Source organism: Diadema antillarum, unplaced genomic scaffold, assembly GCF_040938485.1.
Source record: "Diadema antillarum isolate AM-2024a unplaced genomic scaffold, OU_Dant_1.0 seq00000522_RagTag, whole genome shotgun sequence".
In the NCBI taxonomy this organism is placed as follows: Eukaryota; Metazoa; Echinodermata; class Echinoidea; order Diadematoida; family Diadematidae; genus Diadema; species Diadema antillarum.
The window spans coordinates 158,131-181,298 of NW_027271474.1; the positions used below are offsets into that span (position 1 = coordinate 158,131).

General features: G+C 42.4%; 1 protein-coding gene across 1 annotated transcript in view; it reads left to right on the plus strand.

Moving 5' to 3' along the window:
• The window catches only part of LOC139734291 (nuclear factor 1 A-type-like), a 91,875-nt gene extending 69,117 nt beyond the window's left edge, over positions 1-22,758 (plus strand). Inside the window, exons 4-12 of the mRNA XM_071645085.1 lie at positions 1,691-1,777; positions 3,916-4,248; positions 5,970-6,131; positions 9,019-9,185; positions 10,461-10,650; positions 12,766-12,932; positions 13,916-14,084; positions 18,710-18,757; positions 20,662-22,758. Of these exons, the coding sequence (XP_071501186.1) occupies positions 1,691-1,777; positions 3,916-4,248; positions 5,970-6,131; positions 9,019-9,185; positions 10,461-10,650; positions 12,766-12,932; positions 13,916-14,084; positions 18,710-18,757; positions 20,662-20,738 (1,400 nt within the window). The 3' untranslated portion in view covers positions 20,739-22,758. The remainder of the gene's footprint in view (positions 1-1,690; positions 1,778-3,915; positions 4,249-5,969; positions 6,132-9,018; positions 9,186-10,460; positions 10,651-12,765; positions 12,933-13,915; positions 14,085-18,709; positions 18,758-20,661) is intronic.
• The last annotated feature ends 410 nt before the right edge of the window (positions 22,759-23,168 follow it).

Consider the following 23,168-nt stretch of genomic DNA (forward strand, 5'->3'; position numbering starts at 1 on the left):
AAAATCATCTATTCCACAGTTTCCCCATCCTTTCTGACAAATCTATAGCAGCAAGATCATGATGAAGTTTAATACCAAACTTTTTTTTTCAATGCACCGTGCAAACCCCACGTGTATTTGAATGTGTAGGACTATTGTCTAACCCAGGGTAGTAGAAGATGAAAGTGACGAAACTTAATGTTCATGTGGCATACCAGGAATGTCTAACATGTAAGCATTGATGCGTGGGACTCCTGTGGTATGCTAACTCGTCATTTATGGAAAGTTGTGTGTCAGACTTACAATCATAAGAACTTGGAAACTTGTGAGTGATTTCTCAGAAAATTTTTTCAAAAATGTGACTCTTGCCTGTGATTTATTTTCAACACAGTGATATAATGTCGTCTTCATTTTTATGCCTCCGCCACGAAGTGTCGCCGGAGGCATTATGTTTTCGGGTTGTCCGTCCTTCCATCCTTCCGTCCGTCCGTCCGTCCGTCCGTAATCAATTTTGTGGGCAGGATAACTAAAAAACTGTGAGAGGTATCCTAATGAAACTTGGCATGTATATGTATGAGTAGGCAAAGTTGTGCCTGTCAACTTTTAGGTGCACATGCTCAAGGTCAAAGGTCAAAAGTTCAAGGCCAAATGCTCAAAATTTCACTATTTCCCCCATATCCATGCAATGCCTGAAGGTATTTTCTCGAAACTTAGTGTATATATGAACTACCAAATAAAGATTCTCCAGAGAGTTTTGGGTCATGAGGTCGAAGGTCAAGGGTCAAAGGTCAAGTCAAAAGGTTGAAATTAATTTTACGTTTTTCTCCATATCTCGCAAGTGGTTCAAGTTATCTTCCTGGAACTTAGTAAATATGCATGTACTGACGAGCAGTGGTTATGTAGAGAAGTTGGGGTCATGGGTCAAAGGTCAAGGTCAACTCCTCAAAATGTCACTACTTCCCTCATATTTATGCAATTCCTGCAGGATTTTTCTTGAAACTTGATATATGCATGTATTACCCAATAGATATTCTGTGGGAAGTTTCTTGCCAAAAGGTCAAAGGTCAAAGGTCAAGTGAAAGTGCTAAATTTCACTTCTTCCTCCATATCTTGAAAGTAACTCAAGGTATCATCATGAAACTTACTACATATTTATGCATGTTCTACCTAATAGTGATTCTCTTTGGAACCTTGAGGTCAAAGGTCAAGGGTCAAAGGTCAGGTTTAAATGCTAATATTTTACCATTTAATACTGAAATTACACTTTTTCCCCCATACAAAATGTACCTTGAAAATTACTCAATGCATGAACTTATAAAAGGGTCAAAAGTAAAAAAAAAACGTAAATCCCCAAATACCTGCACTCTGACAATTTAGTCATTCATCCAATTGAACCTAGTTCAAGGAAAGTGAACATTCAGCACATTTGTGACAAACCTGTCATTTTAATATTTTGCCAATTATGTGAAACTGTCATCACACATTGTCAAGACATTGTACTATATTAGGAGAACCATGCATTATGGCGGAGGCATACCAGTCGCTGTAGCGACATTTCTAGTTTTTTTTTATGGGATGACTAAGACACAGCAGCATTTGACAACACTCATATTTTTTCTGGTGTTCTTTTCCCCCTTTCCTCCTCCATTCCGCTCTCTCGATCCGCTCTCTTCGATCCGCTCTCTTCGATCCGCTTTCTTCGACGGAACAGTGAGTGTCCTGAATGGCCAGGAGAACCATCATATGTTTTCGTCAACCGGTGTCTTCACTGCGCTGGAGCTGAGGAGAATTACGCAAGGTAGCGTACCCTTTGCAGACTCGCAGATTTTTAAAAGTCAGAGAGACCACGAAAAATAGTTCTGAGGATGATTACTGTAAATCGTTGTAGTGTGTGTTGCAGAGAGCGCCCCCAAAATATGCACGGGGGTAGAGAAAATCACAAATCGCTCCAGGATTTCTTGTGGAGCACCTCAACTTTAATGCAAGCAGTACTGCGCTATGCATGAAAATCATCTGTGGATCAGCCCAGTACATTTGCACTCAAGCTTAGTGGGTACAAAACAGGTGACTCAAAATACAGTTGTGTGTGGGTGTGCGTATGTGTGTGAGAAAGAGTTTAGGGCAAATGGTGAGTCTTGATATGCACCATCCATTATCCATCAAATCGGCACAACCTCACAAGTATCGATAACGTGGAGTTATGATTAAAATTTCCAAGAAAGTCCTTGGCACTATGTGTTTTGCAAGGATTTCCGTCACACTTGAAAACAAAACAAAAAACCGACAATCTTAAAATACCCTCTATGATGCAAAATACCCAATCATTGTACGCTCATACATATGTAAAAGAAAACATAATTATGTCGCAAGTGTTCCTGAAGAGCAAGTACTTGAAGTGAATATTCTCATAAGTGGCATCTACCAGTGGGCATATATATTCTTGGAGGCTTTTGTAATTCTTATTTTCTTATGAAGGGATGGGAAGGGTGAACTTGACCATTATTGCATACTACAGTACATCACTTGGACATACGTGTGTGTGCATGATACGTCGTTGACTGAAAACTAGATGCGCAGTGCACACAAACGGGAAAATGGAGAAACGATAATACCCTCTTTGTAAACCAGAAGTGTGGATTGCTTGCTCAGCGGGGGAAAGGCGCTTGGTGTGATATCCGAGGGGAGAATTTTGTGTGGAATGAAGGCAGAAAGAGGAACTGGGTCACAGATTTCACTCGAGTGGCGCCGCACATTTTGCGTCTGGCCTCTTGACATTGATCACTGAATGAAAGTTTCCGATCAAGGAATTTTTTTTTGTCCAGAGTAGGTTTTGTTTGTAACCATACACTGATGGCACAAGCATGATATCCTGCGAAAGCGTCTCTCGCAGAGTGCAATAACAATGTCACTGAAATGTGGGATTTCCAGTTGAATCTGCCTGTATATGCGCACATACCGGCATATATGCAGTTCTGTATTCTTGTTCCCCCATAGTGGGTAATGAATCAAAGCGATCAGAAATTAACTGCACTTTTTCTCTCAAATCACAGCTGATGGACTGATTTCTTACAGCACAATCTTGAGATGCTTTCAGAATAATAATAGTCATATTGAGTGTTTTCTATTATTTATGTGTGCAAGTTGTATTGTGTGTGTGTGTGTGTTTGTGGTGATTGAGGTTATATTGTATGTATTATATCCTCTATGCTCTATACTATACCATATACTAAAGATATATGATTGCAACTTGCCTTTCATATATCATATTGAAGGCTATGCATTCAGAATGGGAACACGTTGCCTGGGCAGTCTGAGTATCGGTTTCAATCAAATTGGTCGCAACAGTCTGCACTAGTTTAGCAATTCTAGGAAGCGCTTGCCTCGACAAGCACACTCCGCCAAGGAATATTGCATGAATGACTGTGTCAGTGTGCAGTCAGTGATCTTTTTAAGGACAGAGTTCAAATCATATATTGAAGTTTAATCACACGTGGGGGGCATATCTTGAAGCATTTTGTCTGACAAATTTGTCAGACATATTTGCTCTCAGCCAATCGGATGCAAGTATTTCAGTAGCTTATTACTGTTTGTCAGAAAAAAGTATCTGACAAAATGCTTCTTGAAATGCCCGTTGTTCCTTCATTGGATTGAATGTTTCGAGAGGCATCCCAACTTTCCCCTCATCCACCCCCCCCCCCTTTCAGAAAAGAAAAACTCAGGAACAAAACTGTTAACCTTTTATACATTCTTCAGCATTGGACTGTTGTTTCTCAAGCGAAATGTATTAGAAAGCCAAGGTAATTATTAAAAGAAAAAGGTTATCATGGTGTACTATTATTCTATTGTGTACTTGATGACAATGAAGAATAGGTACATTGTATGCTGTAGAGATGAATGAAATGATTGCTTCTTTGTTTTATTGATGTCTTCATACAGTGCCAATTTTGATGGGGAGTATCGATTCAGGCATCGGCAATGCCCTGAACCTCAGCGAACTGCCCTCGCCCACATACTACGCCAACAGCTATGGCAACCATGTCCACCCCACCCTTGGGGGCCAGCCCACGGTGGGCGGGCTGCGACGGAACGTGCCCTCGGCGCTCTCACACGGGACAAAGCGCATCAAGCGGAACTCGAGCACTATGTCATCGGCGGACGACGAGGTGGACAGCATCGGGGAGGAAGGCGACAACCTCGCCTTCTACGGACGGTCGCCGGCGAACTCGCTCAGCAGTCATTCCAGCGGCTGGCTGAGTGACATGGATGCTGGTGAGACTCGCTGATGCAACTGACCCATCATTCACTCCTCGTTCATAGCTTCCATCCTTGCCTCTGTGGTTTTAGAGTTCCTAGCCCATCAGGGAAATCAGGGAAAATGCCTTTACTCTTTTCCAGTCAGAGAAAAGTCAGGGAATTTGAATAAGATGCCTCAAATCATGGAAAAGTCAGGGAATTTCGATTTGCCTAAAATTGAACGTAGTCGGTTAGACTCTGTTATATTTTGTTGCATATCAAAGCAACATCAATTGGATGACTGGCTATGTGAAACTTGAAATGAGTTGAAATAATCATCATGGAATTTTGAGACTTCATCATGGAAAGATCATGGAAAAATCAGGGAATTTTTTTTTCTTGAAATGCTGGGAACCCTGAGTTTCTTCTCATCTTTTTCATCCACACAGTAGTATTCCATAGTGATGTGGACTGTACACTCTTCAACCATTAACTTTTTTTTTTTTTCTGGTTGATGGCTCAGGCCACGAAACTCTTCAAATCTGAAATTTTGGTGGCCCAAAAGAGAAATGTATTGACCTGAAATAAAGGGAAATTTAACAGTCCATTTTTAATCTTACAATGTAGTTACACAATCAGGCCACCATATGGTTTATAGCTTTTTGGAAATTTGATGGCCCGACATCAAGTTTTAGTAGCCCCTGGCCACTGTGCCACCACTAATGTCAAGCCCTGCCATTACAGAACAGTAGTGTAGAGGATTGGTCTGTAGACTCCATCCATACAGTAGTAAAGTGGTTTTGAGTGTAGATGCTGTTCATACAGTAGTATTATAGTGGTTTGGACTATAGATTCTATCCACACAGTAGTATCATGGTTTGTGCTGTAGACTCTAAAGACCAGAACAGAAGAGTAGTTTTGTGGTTTGGAATGTTGACTCTGAACCAGGAGACCCTGACTCCCAACTCCAGTTCAATGTGAAAATGTGTGCTCAACATCTTTTTTTGACCCAAGTGGATAAATTGGTCCCTGGCAATGCTTTAGGGTCATAGTGACGTCAAGGTCCTCTGGAAAAAGAGCACTCTGATACCTTGGAATGAAAATCACTGTATCATCAAATTGAAAATGTGTAAGGTTATTTTAGGATGTTTTACAATTGTATGTGAAGTTGTATAAGCTGGGAAACCTTGAGAATGGGTGGCTACCTTGGCAAAAGTCGAATTCCCCACTTACGCACATAGTTGGGAACGGGAGCGCTCCTGAAGTGCTTCAACTTCTATGCCCGTCTGAGTCTGTTCATATGGAGAATCACCGCTCGCTGAGGTGACACGTGAAGTGGATGAGAGGGGCATAGCATAACTGTCCTGACGACCTTCGAGTGCGCAGGAACTTCTAGCATGCAAACTGTATGCACAGTGCGCACCGTGTTCCACTTCCGGAGCGTTCTGCCCGTTAGTGACAGTTCGTACGAAGTTTAGGGCACTTCAGGAGCACTCCTGAACGTAGCCTCGAGAGGGGCATAACTTTAGAGCGCTCCAGGTCCTGACTGTCTGTTCATACAGAGCTCAGAGGGGTTCAGAAGCACTCTTTGAGGGCTGTACTTGCCCTGTATAAATGGGGTATAAGTCAGCCAGTATTACCCCCAGGATATCAGTTGCCATTTTTGTTAGAATTTTTTTTTTCTCTCCTTCAGTGTTCATCAGCTTTTCTGTCATTTTCATTTGTTGGTTCTTTCTTCCTTGCTGTATCTTTTGTAGGTGCCAGTCCTGGAATCCACTCACCAAACATGAACAAGCCCAAGACAGGACTACCAAACGCCCAGTCGCCGACGGGACCCCGACCCGTCTGCGTGAAGATCGAGCGCGAGAACTCGATGAGCACCTGCACACTGCCCGATGGTGGCCCCCAGACGTCACACGGTATGTGGGGCAAAGAGCCAAACAGGCCAAAACATGGGAGGCATCTTGATGTGATGTAAAGAGAAAACTAGACGATATGTGGAAAAAAGCCAAACAAACCAAAACATTGGAAGCGTCAACAAACAAACAAATTTGCAGATCTCTGCCGATGCCAAGGCCATAGCTCCCAACCATTAGCAAAAGTTAATGGTATTAGTAACTTCAGCTTGTATCTACTGTTAATTGGCCTCGTAAAATTCTGCTGTAGTACTTATCTACTTTTTTCTATACAATAGATGTACAATTGTATTGTGTGCTTCTTTGCAAAGCAACATCAGTAATTTCCGTGAGAATGATCCGTAAATTGTGCAAGCCATGTTGGCAGCAATGTGCAACAGGACCACTTAGTAGAGAGGTGTTGGCTGATCAACGGCTTGTTTTTAGGTTTCAGAGCCATTGTTCTGTCTCCCGTCTCTTGTCTGTCCTTGTCTCTTCTTGTCTCTTGAGAGGACAGGGAGGGATTTGGGGGTAGAGTAGGGAGACGAGACTATCTCTTGGTGCCATTAACCGGGATCTGTCAACCCATCGGAATCAGACATGGCAGAAAGATGTATGTGCATCAAGTTCAAAGTTGCCGGACTGCATCGCTGAGAGAATAATGTCAAATCTTGGGTCTTTTTCGTTTATTTGGTGGTTTTGGTTTTCTTCCTCGATGTACTTGAAAAATAAAATCATTTGAGTAGCATAAGAGGTTAAATGCTAGAAATATACCTGTCAGGTGAGGCGGGGTCATTTTCCTCAGGTTGTGCAGGCGTCCACATTTCTGGTTCGAGTCCCACGGAAAAATTTTGGCATCCTGACATATTTTGACAGATTTAAAATGCCATTGGTATCTCCCACTATCTGCTCTTTTATAGTGGTGAAGAGTTTTCCTATCCAACAGGTGTTACAGGAGATTTCTCTCAGACACACATATCTCAGTGTAGTCCCACATATTGTCGTATCTTGTTTTCTATTTGGGTTATCAAAATGCCTGACCCCAGTTACAGTCAGTCATGACCTTGAACCATGGAGAAAAAAGTAACAAACAATCAACAAAACTTGATGCTCTTTTATTTCTCTTAGAAATGATATCATTATTTTAGTTTTTTCTTGGGGGGGGGGTTGGTGAAAATTAGTTCCAATCTTAGCCTTGTCTATTAACAACACAAATTGGAAAAAAAAAGAAGAAAACTTGTAAAGATTGTCTTTGGGATCTTAATGGGACTAATTTTTGTTAGATTTTTAGGAGGGGCAGTGCCTCACCTTTGTGTCATGTTTGAGAGGGATGCTGCATTTATTACACTTGTAGTATCAAGTACACTATGTTGTATTAGCTGGCTATTGATGTAGGATGTCAAATTCACTGCCCCCTACTAGAATCAGCTGCATTTTGTTCATCATCAGGCAATACAATTGTGATTGGCCAAGCAGAATTTTCCTGCCAGGTTTCAAATGTGCATTTTGTTTTGCTTTCTTTTGTTTTGGAATAAGCAAGTAAACTATGCTCTCAATTTTATGCATCGAGTCCGGATTGCTCAAATTTTTGCCATTTGAAAGCTTTAATTGCCCTTTTTATATGCTCTCCTCACACATTCCAAACAGGGTTTTGTTGGTGACATTTGTTGGTGACAATTGTTCAAAAGCAATACAATTCAAGATTTATCCAGCTAATGCTTTTGGAAAATTTAAATTGTCACATTTTGTACAGGCAGTGAAATGAGTTCTTCAGTCCTGGTTAATGCATGGTAATAAGATCACTTGCACTGCGTGGGGTCTGTTAATTTGCTGTGCAGAGGGTATTACAAGGGGGCAGAAAAGTGCAAAGCAAAGTTCTCTCGCGTCAGCAAAGTTCAGAGCTGTTTGCGTGTCATGGGTTGAGGAAAACCGCACGGCTTTCCCAAAGCCCAACCTAGTTATTCAATCCATCGCTGGGGATTAGCGCCGTTTATACCTTACCGACCAGAAGCGCTCTAAGCTCACCCGTTAACCCGCAGAATCAACTGCGGCCGTATCACAGTGCTTTTGAGGTAGCTTGTTTCGGGGGCGACAGAGAAAAAGAGGGGGTAGGGGAAAGAAAAAAATTCATCCCTCCTTCATTTCCACGTGCCTGTGTCGTGTGATATTCCTTCCTGTGTGTGCGTATGGGGGAAGTTTGGGGGATTATGGGATACGTGGCACAGACACCGTGGATCTCGCATCGGAAGTCGTAGAGGGAGTGAGGAGAAGTTCAAGAGCAATCGGGATTAGGGTTGAAACTGGGAGGAGGAGGGGGGTTTGTCGTAGGGGTGAAAGTGATTTTTAACCTCCGAAAGTGATACATCCTTAGGACTTGTTGATATGCTAAATATACATTGTATAACCCCCTTTTTGTTCGTTGCAAAGTCATATAATAAAAGGAGCTTTGGGCAAGTGGGAGGGGGTGTTTGTTTGTTTGTTTGTTTTTATCTTGTTGACCTATTAACTTTATGCCTCCTAGGGAATGATTATCTTCCATGTATCCAGATACACATACAAGACACGCCCGATTCCTGTTGGTAGTGGGTGGATGCCTTTTATGTGCCTAATACATAATCAAAGATGACATGCGCATTATTCTTGTTTGTGTTGCTGCTCATGTTTCTCACTCTTGCATGATGTCCAAAGTGTCATTGACTTGATAGCTGTTGGATTATTAGGTGCATACTACCGAGACTGTTAATTAAACAAAAACAAAAACAACAAAAACACACAAACGTGAACATTTTGAGCAAAGTAGAACAGGATAATGAGAAGATATTCATGTGTAAGCAAAGACTTTGTAGCACTGTGGCCCAAGGTAGACCCATGTTGTGTATTCAACAAAGTCTTCTTCCTGTTTCTGTCACAGTTGGCCAACCGAACCTGTCGTATGGCAGCATGGCGCCCTCGCCCGGCCCGGCGTCGTCCAGTTACTACCAGAACCAGCTTAGAGTTCATTCAGCGTCCACCCAGGACAACCCCCAGCTGTCAGAGTATGTCCAGCTGGTCAGTCACCAAGATGCGGCCAATCATCAGGTACGATGGCGATGAGATGGAGATGGGAGGTGTTGGTGTTCAAGATGATTTATCTCTTTAAGTGCCATGGGTGTAAACCCCCTGCATGCCACATTATTCTGACACAGCAACATCATCATGTTTTGGGAAAACATTCTATTTTTCAAATTTGTGTAACTTGTATAGATTTCTGTTAAGCTGGACATGTAGTGAGCAATGTTGTACAGAAAATGCCAGGCTTCGCCTTGATGTAAACTGTATGACAAATCTATGTTGTTTTTCTTTCAAATGACTAAGAGATACATTTATTGTAAAGGCATGACTTCTGCACACAAAAGGGTGACAGAAACCTAGAATTTCAACGCAGAATCCGGTAGGGAACACCGCTTGCTGGTCATTCACCACATAAAATACAAATTACGTGTGAGAGGAATGGAATCGCGAGAAACGCTTTCAATGTACTGTTTCATTTGGCGATTTATCGATCGGTTTGGGGGGGTTTGTGCGTTTGAGCAGAATATGCGAAGTTGGCACACCGTCAACTGAGTCGGGCATACAAACGTGGCACATAAAGAGTTCAAGCATACCTCTTGGCTAGGACTTTGTTCTCTCTAATCATGACAGATACACCAGTCATAAAGATATATACTTTGAATTACAGCCATTTTCTAAAAAAAACCAAAAAAAAAAAACCCCAAAAACCCCTTCTGACTCCACAAACGGCGGCATTTGTGATATCTGTTACCAGATTGACTCGATTCATCACCCGATGAAATCAACATAAAAGTAGAGCAACGTATCACTGGCCCATGCATGCACCCAGTTGCAATACAATTAGGCTATACCTTAAGTGCATGTATGTGCGCGGCCGATGGTTTAATAATATTGAAACAGTGGACCCGGTATCATTTAAGTGATGTTTGTGTTTAAGATAGTGGTAGTGATCACATGAGAATGATTCTTATGAAACTCTTCATGATGTACAACTGTAAATAGTTTGATGGAGTCGTATTGGAGAGTTGCGATAAATCGTCTTCATACATTTGTACATGTATACGAGATTGTGTTGGAGTATAAATAAACTTGTATATCATGGGAAATGACATTGCCTTTTTTTTAAACAAATGGATAAATTTCTTTACAATGATAATGTGATATACATATGATGCTTGAGATAGTAACAGATATGATTTAAAACAGGTGTGTGCAGACTAGCAGAGCTGGAGTCACGATCAATTTGATTTGAATCAACAATGAATGGATTCCGTCTCTCCCCCATCCCCTCCTCCCAAACAGGTGAAGACGGGGGCAGCAGTCGGCAACGCCAACAGCCCTACCAAGATCGCAGGCTTCATCCCCACCGCCATGCTTCCTCCTCCCCCACCGCCTCCCGTCGCTCGGCCCGTCGCACTGGCGACGTCCATCGGACAGATGGGCACGCTCTCGGGCAACAACTGCACAACAGCTGTTTCCAACGGCGTCATGGGTAAGGGTGATTCCCCCCGGCAACAGTCATGAGATAATTATTCCCCGTTGCATGTGGTGACTGACGTTGAACACACACAAAAGGATCCCCTCAAAAGTGAACCCCAACAAAAAGGCAAAATCGGGTTGTCATCAAAAGGCGGTGTCATGACTGTTGGGCAGATGATACACTCAAGCTGCCCTTTAGACTTCTCATGTTTCTAAGCCAAGCATAATTCAAGGAGATTTCCCCCGAGAGATCTTCCAGCTTTGGCTTGGTTGAGGTCAAAGTCGCCCTTCAAAGTGTGCTCAACCTGACTTGCTTCAAGCCAGATTATACTCTCAAGAAAACGATTGCTTTGATTTGAAGGTGCTATTCAAAGCATTCATGATTGGATGTGTATGAGCCAGAACACAAAACTTATTCCTCCCTACCCCTTCCTCTTTCTCTGCTCTCTTCTGCTACCATTGTATAGCCTCGGTTCTTTCTTTTTTTTTGGGGGGGGGGGGGGGGAGGGGTGGGTGGGATTTGGTTGACAGTAGATGTAAATCAGAGCTCACAAAATCTGGTTGGGTATGAGGTAACAGTGCCGTGGGCGGGAGATAAATGATTTATATGAAGTTGTCTTCCTGACCATGGCCAGATTCAATTTTAAGGTTAGGAGTGGTTTCGTCTGTCCTGAGCCAAACCAGACAGTACGCAGTAGTTGATATGCCCAGAGACTGCTCAGCCATTTCCAAATTGTACTCAAGAAAAAAGACAAAACAAAACAAAAAATACAATGCTGAGAGAAGGGCTTGCAGCAAATTTGGCTGGAACAAGCTTGCTGATCCCCGATTTGTTTCATTTAAGTGTCTGAAGTTGCTGCAGGTAGATTCGCCACAATTGCTGTTACCATGACAACAATTTAAATTCTCGCAGCTGATTGTTTTAATAGTTTACTTACTGCTGCCTCATTAACTGTAACAGGTGGTAAACTGGCAGTGATGATTGCGATCGTCTTTATGAAATGACTCCCTGATAGCCGTTCTGGGTCATGAGAACATGATGTGAGATAGCATGAATGAGCATCCTACTTTGCCCTTTAAGCTCGTGACAATTCTCGTTCCAAACATAGAGTGAAAGTAAGATGAGTTCATCCATAAGATACTGTGTGAGACATGTGTTTCATTTGGGGGGGGGGGGGATGGGTGAGGGAAATACACAGGTTGATGCCCTTACTTTTTCGGTCATGCTGATAAGGAGGCTAATAAGTTTACAAAGGCAGAGACAAGACCCGAAATCTTAGCGAAAAAAACGAGTTGATGGGAGGTTATCGTCACAATGTTTTCCGTCTCGCTCAAAGGAGGGAGATTGCACACCAATCTTTGTAAGAGGTGCTCTGTTTTGTTCAAGTTTTGTTTGTTGTCTCATACCACCATGGTAAGACAGAATGTTCCAGATGATAACCCTATCAGAGGGATGGAAGGCGAGGGTCCGGAAGGAGGAGCGCAGACACTGAGTCTTTAAAAGAGAGTACATTTGTTTGGTGCTCTTAAAGTTTGGGGGTAACAGAACTAACAAGCCGACACCCCTTTCTAAATATTTGGTATTGGATGGATGGGTGGGTGGGGTAGATCTAGGCCAAGGCAGATAATTTCTTGATTTCCTTGCAAGTTGATGACCTCTCGAAGAGGCATAGGAGGAAGACAAGGATACAGACAGACCTATGAAGTAGAAGTCTTTTATGCAGTATTGACTTGCCTGACCAAAAGCATGTGTTCACTTTTCCATTTACATTGTTGCCTTTGAGATGGCGGTATTCCTTGTAGTTTTTGCACATGCCACACCCTCCTGATGATAGCAATGAATCAAGCTTCAGTTTGTCACACAAATTAGTAATGAAGATGAATAAATTTCTTTCTCTATTGTGTTTTTTTTTTTTTTTGCATTTGTGTTGATTATTTATATGTTTTAAATCCCATTCTCTTCATTCAATGATTTCTTCGTTGTATATTATGTATTATGATTTTGCGGCCTTGCTGAAAAACAGCTTATAGCTGATGGTAAGCTTTTTACCATGGTTAAATAGTAACATCAAGTAAAGTAACTCTAATTTGAGCCCGATCTCTTTGCCCACTCCCCCTCCTCTGACAGCAACAAGTGCAGCACCACTCAACCTGCCTTCCATCACCTCAACGGGCAGCATCCTGTCCGCAGCGTCCAGTGGGCCCACCACGCCGCCGGCCAGTCGGAGCATCATGACAAGCCCCTTCACTGTGCTCGGACGGCCGGAGAACTCGTTTGTCCACACGCAGCAGCAGGTGAGGATTGATACAGCACCATTCCCTTTCATTGGCTTTTTCTTTTAAATTTTCCCACACTTTTCCATGTCAGTTGTCTCTTGTATGAGATGATTCCCTAGTGTGTTAGGTGCCAAATGTCATGAACCACCCTTCATGCTACCTCCAAAGTTACCACAAATAATCAGCATTTTCTTGTGTTTCTGCTCATTATGTGGGAGATGGATTCGCAGGCAGCCAATACACATTGACGTCATCACTGGACCCAATGGGCAACAGATGAACAAACTGCCCCCAAGTTATCACAGTTTCAGCTACATGTGTATAATGTCTGATTACATTCCCTGTCAGGAATCGATATTGGTGATTTTTTTTTTTTCCCCACCATATCTTTGACCACTTTCCATCATCACACCTGCTGAACAATTAGACTTTCTGTTTTGTTTTTGTTTGTGTTTTTTTACTCAATATGACCTTTATCTTCGATGAAAAAATGATGGAGGATGGTGTGCCATCAGCCATCAGCCTTGATGAATGAAGACCAGAGATAAAGATAGGAGGATATGAATAGAATAGAAAAATCACCTGTCAAGATATTCACTCCAAAAGTCATAAGATAAAGCCAAACGGGCAAAGGCCTCTACAGGGTGACACTGCATTTGCTCCTGCGACGATTGCTACAGTCTTATTTTCTCCAGGGATTTACGGTTAGGTTTAGTTTGATGTGAGGATTAGGATTAGGATTAGGATTAGGGTTAGGGTTGTGTTTGTGGGTAGAATTTATGTTTGCTGCAGGAACAAATGTCATGGAACCCTCTTCAGAGCTTGGAAATTACAATCATTAAAATGAGTGTGCCCCTTTCTTTGCACTCCCATGCGAGGGCATGAAAATTCAGATATTGAAGCTTTGCATATGTTGTTAAAGTGAAGAGATATTCTCAATGTGTTCACACAACAAAATCAAGATATCTGTGTTGTTGTTTTTTTCATATTTGTCCCTGCAGATTCTGTCCTACCCAAATATAAGTCCCGTGAACATCAGCCCCACCTCCATGTCCCTCCTGGCCTCGCCTGTTGCTACACCCCGCACCACACCGCGATCCACCCCCATCCCACGATGGACTGCACCGCTCATCTCACTGGATGAGAGCTCGGACTATTCCTTGATGTCGGGTGAGTAGGGGTGTCCCTGAGCCTGTCAGTCGGCTCCAGTTGGGAGGGATCGGCAGTGATCGGGCAATCTATCCAGTTTATCTTTTGTCCGTCGAAGGGGACACTTTCCATCAAATCCAAATGTCGGCTAGGTTGAGCCGAGCAAGTGGTAATGATGTGAGGACAAACTTTGTTGCATTTCGATGAGATTCACTACAACAATTTTGCAAATTCCTTAAGCATTGCCTCACTGGTACTCTGTGTGCAAACAAGTAAAAACATTTACCACGGCAAGCTGCAACCACAAAAATATTCAGAGAGGACAGAATTACGACTTTGACTCTGAGTCACTTGGGATTTGCCCCCCAGCCTTGCTGTCTCCCATCCAGGAATGGTCGTGGGAACATGCACGCACAAATTGATAAACTGGACGATTGCGCTATCACAGGCAAACAGCAACCTGTAGACTAGACGCATGCTTAACAGGATTGGCCTTGAGTGTATGGTAGCCTCAAATAGGGAAATAACAAAAGAATGGTGAGAGTGAAGCAAGACGTAGGGGTAGTGTTGCTGCATGCCGTTTTGGGGGGGTCACCACACGACCTTTAACCCCTACTACTATGATTTCTCTGTGTATTCTTGTTTTACCTGTCCTGCGATGATGGTCCAAAATTCTCTTCTGTCACATCTGCCATGTATGTATGTGTGTGTTTGTGTGTCTGTCTCTCTGTCTGTATGTTTGTATGTATGTCTGTCTGTCTGTCTCTTTTTTTTTTTCCTTTTTTTTTTTTTTTTTGGTTACTTACCCTGACTGTTTTAACTCACCCATAGTTGCTGCCCAAGAAGTTTTGCAGATTCTGTTGGAAGCTGAGTCGTCAGGTATGACGATTCAGTGATAATCGCAGGCCGCAAAAGTGAGTCAATAAGTTCGCAATCTGCAGTCGGTATACCTAGCCCTTCTTCTGCCCGTGTATCCTCCCCCTTTTTTATATATTATAGTTGTTTCTTTTTTTTTTTAAGTTTCTTCTTCTATTTTTCATGCTTTGTACCGTGCTGGCTGTTCCTGTGAATGTCGATGTGAATCAGTGTTGTTCAGTGTCCTCCCTGTAGTCTCTATGGTTATCACAGTTAAGAACTGCTATTTTGATACCACTTGAGAACATAACAAGACACAGCAAGATCAACATGCAGCATCAGGCTTGTAACAGGGGAGGGGGAGGGATCTGGAAGTTACTGGAATGAGAAATGAAGAGTAGTCTGGTAGAACCAGACTGCAGACATGCACTGAAAGTGTTTAACATGAGTACCACTCCTAATAGTGGAATGGGCAGAAAATTTTGGAGATGATCTTTACCGGTAGCAGTTGGTGTGACACCGACCCAGCTGACCAATGGCCCAGCTGACCACCGGGGCCATCTGCCATACCCTGAAGGACCCAGAGAGGGGATTTAAGGACACACCTTGGAGTGTTCGCCTAGAAGTGTCTTGTGCTTGTGTGAGTTTGTGCGTTTGTGTGTGTAGATACAAAAATTCGGATGAACAGCCACTCTGAAAGGCTGTTTGGTGTCTGCCTGACCCCCTTGACCTCTCTGGCCCCCCTCTGTGACCCTTCAACCCTTGGTTTTTCCCTGCCAGGAAGGATGCGTGGCCCTACTAATTCAGCCCCAGTGGACATTCCCTTGCACCTCTCAGTTTTTCAGCTGGTATAGAGGATGTACTTCTTCAGCAACCTCCCCAAAAGTGTCACTGCGTGATATCTGTTTGATCTGAAAGATTTTCTGCATATTTGCCGCTGAGTTTGGTATGGAAGGATGAACAATTTTGTTACGACCTGCCGTCGCTTTCTCTAGCCACTAGCAGTGCAAGAATCATTTTGATATAGACCATTTTCTGAAGAGAAAGACAGAATCAGAGAGAGAAAAAAGATGCCTTAGAATGTCCCTGAAGATGTCCAAGCAAACATGATGTTCACAAGATGATGGACTTACTGTGAGCTGATATTGCATTGAGAATCTGGCAACTCTCCGGGCGCACTTCAAAGAGGGCAGTACCCTTGTAGCGTGACATACTGTATACCCCGAATATTTCGCGAGGTGTTTATTTTCGCGAATTTCGTGAGTCGGGTGCTATTTGCGAAATTAAAGACATGTAAAAATGTTGACTCTGATCCCCGATGTGAATGTTACGTACGCATGTACATTTCTCTGTTCAGTACAGGACTCCACGATCGCGAATTTAACCACTCGCGAAATCGCCGGGAATGCCCGATTCGCGAAAAGTTAGACTCGCGAAATATATGGCGTATACAGTATTAAGTGCACACTTTATTCAATGCACTGAAAACACAGACCTGTCCGTACCTTCTTCTTGTTTCGGTTTATTTCTCTGTTTTTGTTGTTTATTTTCTTCTTTATTGGTCGGGCCTCATGTGGTTCCTTGGAAAGTTACACCTGTCATTAACTTTGCTCCCATCCAGCTCCAGGGAGCAATGCTAAGCAGATGGCCATGCACATGACAGTGATACACATAACGCACACACAGTAGATCTGGCTTCTCAATAAGTAGGCTGCAAAGCTCTCTCTCAATTGGGCCACGATGTTGCCCCCCCCCCCCCCCCCCAAAAAAAAAAAAAAAAAAAAGAAGAAGTAATAAATGAGAATATTTGTATTCTGTCTAACTGGGCCTCCGGACTCAAAGTGGGCCTTGGGTCAAAAAACAGTTGAGGAGTGTTGCAGTAGATCATATTCAAATACCTTTCAATTCCATCACAAGTGGTGTGTGTAGGTGAAGTACATAGAACCTAGGAAACCAGACAAAAAATTCAATAGTATAGCTGTCATCCATGGAGTGTGCAGCAGTCATCTCTCTTGAGTGTGGCATCACTGTGAGGACTTCTGGAAAGAAGCCTCTGTGTCTGGCCAATGATGCAATGTTACTGATACCTGCATGCCTGCATATTCCTTGAAAAAGGGAAAACACGAAAGTACTCTGATAACCACGTGTATGTTTCCACTGCAGTGCATGAAGCGTAAGATTTCATTTCACATTAATCCACACTCTCTCCTCTGAAACTGCTGTATGTGCTTGTCAACCAATTTAAAGGACATGAAACTTGTGAGATGACTTGTCATCATGATCAGCATCGGTGGTGATTGAAACCTGCCTTGGGAGACTTTGGAAATGCAGACGGTTTCGACTCCAGCACCAACATTGAACAGTTAACTCCCTTCTGCATCTGTAGTGAACAAAGTGTGTGGGTGTAAGCGTTCCGTTGTAATGCCATGAATGTGGAATGTGCTATTTTTACAGGTGCATTAAATTAGGCTCCAGCAATTCAGTTCAATTCAATTTCAATCGTTTATTGCCCATTATGAAATTCATTTTGTTTCAAGCCTTACACATAAACACAGTGAACACATTAAACAAAAATAAAATCACAGATCACAAGACATTCGTCATCAATTCAATTTCATATTTAACAAGAACTTTCTATCTACATTCCTTTGGCTGGATTCAACTTTCCTTGATGATGTCTGCAAATAACTGTCAACTGGTGGCCATTTGCTGCAAGGTGGATATTGAGAAGGAAGAACTGTGATCTTTGCCACATGCAGTCATTGGCCAGTTTGTTGCTGTTGGCTGTATTAAAAAAAAAAAATGTGACTTACCAGGATTGCATTAGATTTAGAAGTGTTATTTGTCATAAAATGTATTTTCACAAGTTAAGAATGACCATAGTGCTAGAGATATGGTGTATTACCAAAATTGATTGATGAGATGAAGTGATACATGTCGATTCACATTGTTCTTGGAATGTATTTCTTCTTCCCTCACGAGCATAGTTCTACACTCATAGCAATATTCAGCTTGGTGATTAAATCTTTTCTTTTCATATTACTCCATTCCTTAATATGAAATGAAATGAAATGAAATGAAATGTAATTTCATGTTTTGTATCTACCTTGAGGAATACAAATTGATATAATTGACTCACCTTTCATTGTGCACAGATTGGCCGGTGAGGATTCAACGTGTGTGGCTTCTAGACCACCTTGATAGCTGAAATTTGTTTCTATCAGTCAAAGAATACTCAAAATGTTAGAACCATCAATCAAGAGGAGATGGAGTGTGAAGGGACTTTTCTTTCCTATTCCACCATAATCCATGTACTTTTCTTCACAACTCACACCAAACTGTCCTCGATAATTCAATACTTTCTCCTCTTTTTTTTTTTTTTGTGGTCATAAGTCGCAGCCAATAAGATATCACAAGTGACGAAATCTGTTCTTCAAATTCTTTTTCACGTCCGCTAGTATCTTGCAACCCCCTATCTCTACAGAGAAACATGTTTAGTCCGTACACTGCCTTCAGTATCAGACACACAGGTCTTCATGAGTCTGTGTCTGTGTGTAGGCAATTTGAATGATATTGCACGGGCAATATGAATGATATTGCACGGGCAATATGAATGATATTGCACGGGCAATATGAATGATATTGCATGTGCAATATGAATACTGGTGTGTGTCAATACAACCTTAATATGTTTGGCTGCTATTGTGAGTTTATAACGATGATAACTAACCTTCCTCTCTCTGTTTGTTCCTCCACCTTTTTTTTTTCTTTTGATTGTTTCCATGGTGCAGGTATGATTCAGAGTGTGTCCTCCGAAGACGGGCTGATGAACCAGGAATGTGAGTACAGTGTTTTTCTAAAGTGTCTATGATTATAATCAACTTTAAGGTCATATATCCCTTTTGTGAAAAATTTGCTTAGGTGAAAAATAATGTCTCTCAACATTTTGTATGAAATCTTACGATGATACACCTCAAAGTTAAAAAGAAAAAATAAAGAAGAAGAAAAACTAACCCCATGTCACTCAAGTATACACTCCCCTGTTTTACCAAGAAAAACAGTTGCAAATTTGTTTGGTTTTTATATATCCACTGAAATCTCTAGTATTTATTCTCCTTCATTATAAAGACGTTTCCAGTTTTGTGTATTATGAGGAAAGGTCTGAATTACCTGCCTCTGCAAATTACCAGCTTATGAAAGGGATCTACAGTGTAACTTTCAGGGATGCAAGAAGGACACACAAACTTAAACCCGTTGAGGACGGTTTGATTTTGCTACAACACGCATTTTCCAAAGACGCCTGCCCGAGTATACTCGGGACTCGTCCTCAACGTGTTAAAGGAGGGGGGAGGGGCGGGGTTGGGTTGGGTTCCCATAGGGGAAGGGTACAACGACAAGAGAGACAAGAAAAGCAGGGTAGCAGGGAACAAAGTAGCCTTTTGTCAAGGCCCTCTCGCTGTATGGTGAAGAGAGCCCAGCTGAGTGGGGTTGCGCGAGGGCCTTTTGAGATCTGCTTCGCATCCTTTTGTTAGCCCTTTGAATTACCGACTTTTGCTCCCCGATTTCGGGAGCAAAAGTCGACCAATCAGCGTGTCTGTCTGCTCGAACCCGATTTGAAAGGAGCGAATGCACGCCGCAGACCTCACAGAACTCTACACACACAGAGTGTGTAGAGTTCTGTGGCAGACCTCTGCGGGTGGTCAGTGATGCATGCGAACAGGCATGACAGCACCAAGACTGAGGATTCGGGGAGCGCGCCAATCCATTGGTTGACCGGAACCCGTTAAAATGAGTATTCAGAAGGGTTCACGTGTCATGAATAATAATAGTGTGAAGCAGATCTCAAAAGGCCCTCGCGCTGGCGCGCTCGGCTGGGCTCGCTTCGCTCGCCCATTACAGCGAGAGGGCCTTGACAAAAGGCTAGGAACATAGGGCAAAGTTGGTAAAACAAGAATGTGTTGGTAAGTGGCACCATTGTCATCAGATCAGGGTGTCCATTCCAAGGTACCCATTGGATGCCATCATTAATATGTTTGATTGACATTAGTACAGTTCTAGCCTTCTACTAATTCTCATCCAGTTTGGCCAAAATACTTGCCGGTCTGTGACTTGTGATGATTCCATTCATGAAAGCATTCTCTTCTGTGCCATCTCCCATCTGTCTACCATATGCCCTAAAAAAAAAATTACAACGGGACCCTCCACAATGATAACTCTAAAAATAGTGAATCAACCCAAATACAATTTTAGGGTATGACACTATAGCTTATTACCCACATCTTACAGAAAACCCCATCCGATTTGCTTCAGTAGTCAAAGAGAAATGAGGAGTTTTGTAGAGTATGTCAGGAATCCCTTCCCTTCAAGTTTTGTCCATTGTGTTCACACATTATGCAGTTCCAAGAGCATCCAAGTGCCTAACTTGGAATATGACATGCGTTCCAATGATCCGCATATCTCCCTGACCACTCAACCAAATTGAATGGGGTTTTCTGTATAATATAGCTAAGATGTTATATTTTAAGACCATGAAGTTGCATTTAGACGGTTAAATCATATTGGAAGTTATCAATGTGAAAATATGATTGTAATTTTTTTGGGGGGACATACTGTATAGGAGCCTGATATGTCTTCTGTACGTCATGATAGTAAATTCTAAGTCACGATCGAATCTGTCAAACATCAACGTGCCTCCATGGTTTGATTTTCTTTCTACTCTTTTTCACTTTGAATATCCCTTCAGCAAGATTTGTACCAGTCATGAGCTCGGAGCCAATGGATACCGGTCAAACCGGCGTGCCTTCTGCCCCCTCCAAATGATGAAACCTCGCAGAGAAGTGCAACGGCCTTGGAAGGCATCACCACTCCAACCCAGCGTGGATGATGTCACCGGGGTCAAAGCCTGGGTCAGAGTTCAGACCAGCGAGGGTCATCCGTTCATCCCCGCTTTCCTCGTTTTCATTTGGTTTCCCTCCTTCACGCCCCCACTGATTCACCACCGTCTCCTCTGCATGATGGGAATTTCGACGACCGACTGTCATTTGTTTGTCATTTATTGGATCATCAGGAATACCCCCGTGCCACCCTGGGCGAGCGAGCGAACAGTTGTTGTGTAGTCACACGGGACGAGCCCTCGACTTTTCGTGCTAAGACTCAAAACTGCCCTCGTAGGTTTCTTATCCCCCCCCCCCCCCCCCCTTCGATGACTGGAGCTGATATCCAAGATGAATGCGCAGTGGGAACTGCATGCGTGGTACCCCTGAGCAAGACTTGGTTAAAAAACAAAAAACCCAGAGCAACTCTCAGAGATCATAATATATCGCTGTCACCTCCATGCTTCACAACTGCCCAGCGCAAAGATGCTTGCTATGATGGTCAAAGAGAGAGAGAGAGAGAGAGAGAGAGAGAGAGAGTGAGTGAGTGAGAGAGAGAGAGGTAGGGAGTGATAGGAAATTGACCGAAGCTTTGTCTTGGCTAAGAAACAGTTTGATGACTCTGAGAAGCCTGTCGAGGTGCATCGAGAGATATATATAAAAGAGGACGGAATTCCGTGCAAGGTGTCTTGTCTGTCTGGCTGATAATGTGCCGGCGGGGAGTGTGGCTGGGGGGGAGATGACCCAAGGGCCTCGCAGGAGCTCCCAGCGAAGGGAAAAATGACTCTTGACTGCATTTTGCAGTTTGCCTTGACTTGCTACCACCAGCGGATACCAAGACTTACACAAAGTGTGATGGATGCAGGGGACGATGAGTCTTTTGCAAGCAGAAAGCGGGTATTCTGTACATAGATCAAATCAGCTTTTTTTTTCTTCCTCTTGTTTTTCATTATTGATTTTTTTTTTTTTTTTTTTTTTGATGGTCAGCTCATTGTAACATACATCCTGTTTGTATGTTTCAGTCTGGTATGTAAGAAAAATAGCCAAGATTCTTTGTTAATCTTCCACGTGTACAGAAATGATGGTATGGTATTCTAGAAAGTGTGCAAAAGTGATCGACTTGTGTTCCTGCATTGTTCCAGCACTTGTCCAGGTTTGCATTTTTTTTTTCTTCATTTCTATCATGCCTTGGCCTCAAAGGCTGTCAAATGGATTTTTTTTTTTTTTAAATTGGTGTGATTTGTATGGAGAAAAAAGAAAAAAAAAAGATTGCGGAATTGCCCATGAAACCAATTTGCGTGGCAATGCCCAGTCATTTGGGATGCTAATTAGGTCTTATAAAACAAATGAAGGGAATCACACACATTATACAGTTTGACACAGCATGAATGATATTGCCAAATTCTGAGAGTTGTGGTTTTGCGTATTGATTATAAAAACTGCTGCAATGTTGTTATTGTTTTTTTTTTTTTGAGGTCTGCCAATATGATTGGTGAATAATTGAATATTTTTGGTAGGGAAAAAAATGTAAGGCTAGGCATAGCGTAAGAAAAAAGAAACCACAGAGTGTGCAGTTGTCTCTTCTAGTTTCCGAGATAGCAACAGACGTAGGAATAAGCCGAAAAAGACTTGACTTCAATCGGCGGCTTTCCAAGGCAGTCGTATCCTTCAGCAGGCTTAGAATTGGACTCTTTATCAACACATTTTGGGATAATCTTTTTTCTTCTTCCTCTTTGACTTGTTGTTTCTTTTATTTCTTTTCATTTCTTTTTTTTTTAATGAGATGGGCTTTGAGTAATCAAATACTTGACTTTCCCATTGTCTCTGTTTCCCACAGTCATAAATTTTGTGTTTGCTAGAAAGATGACAGGCCATCGACAATGTGTGATTGATTATCAAGGAAAATTTCAAATAAGAAATATAGAACAGCTAGTAAAAACAGATAGATGTTATTGTTTGTTTTTTTAGATATCTTAAAAACTGAGTAGAATCAGCATTGGCAAGTATGCTTCCTTTCGGGTGAAACTACTTCCGTTCTAGTTTCATTCTGTTGCAGTGAGACCTTTGAAATTCTGAAGGAAAGAAAAAAAAAATGGAGACAAATTTACCGTCGTATGGCGAGTATGCAATGTTTGCAGTGTTGAAGCTTTTGTAACAACAGCAACGAAAAAAAGAAAAGACAAGAAAAAGTCATGGCTGCATAGAAGGGAAGGGCTGGAAGAGGATGCCACACTTTATTGTAGAGATGTTGAGACTTTGTTGATGTATGCCAAGGGGCCTTACACAGTCACACCGTGGGTGTCGATTCTGAATAGGATGCAAGACAAAATTCGCAAACTACCGTCCCCACCGGGCGACTGGTATATTAATGGCTGTT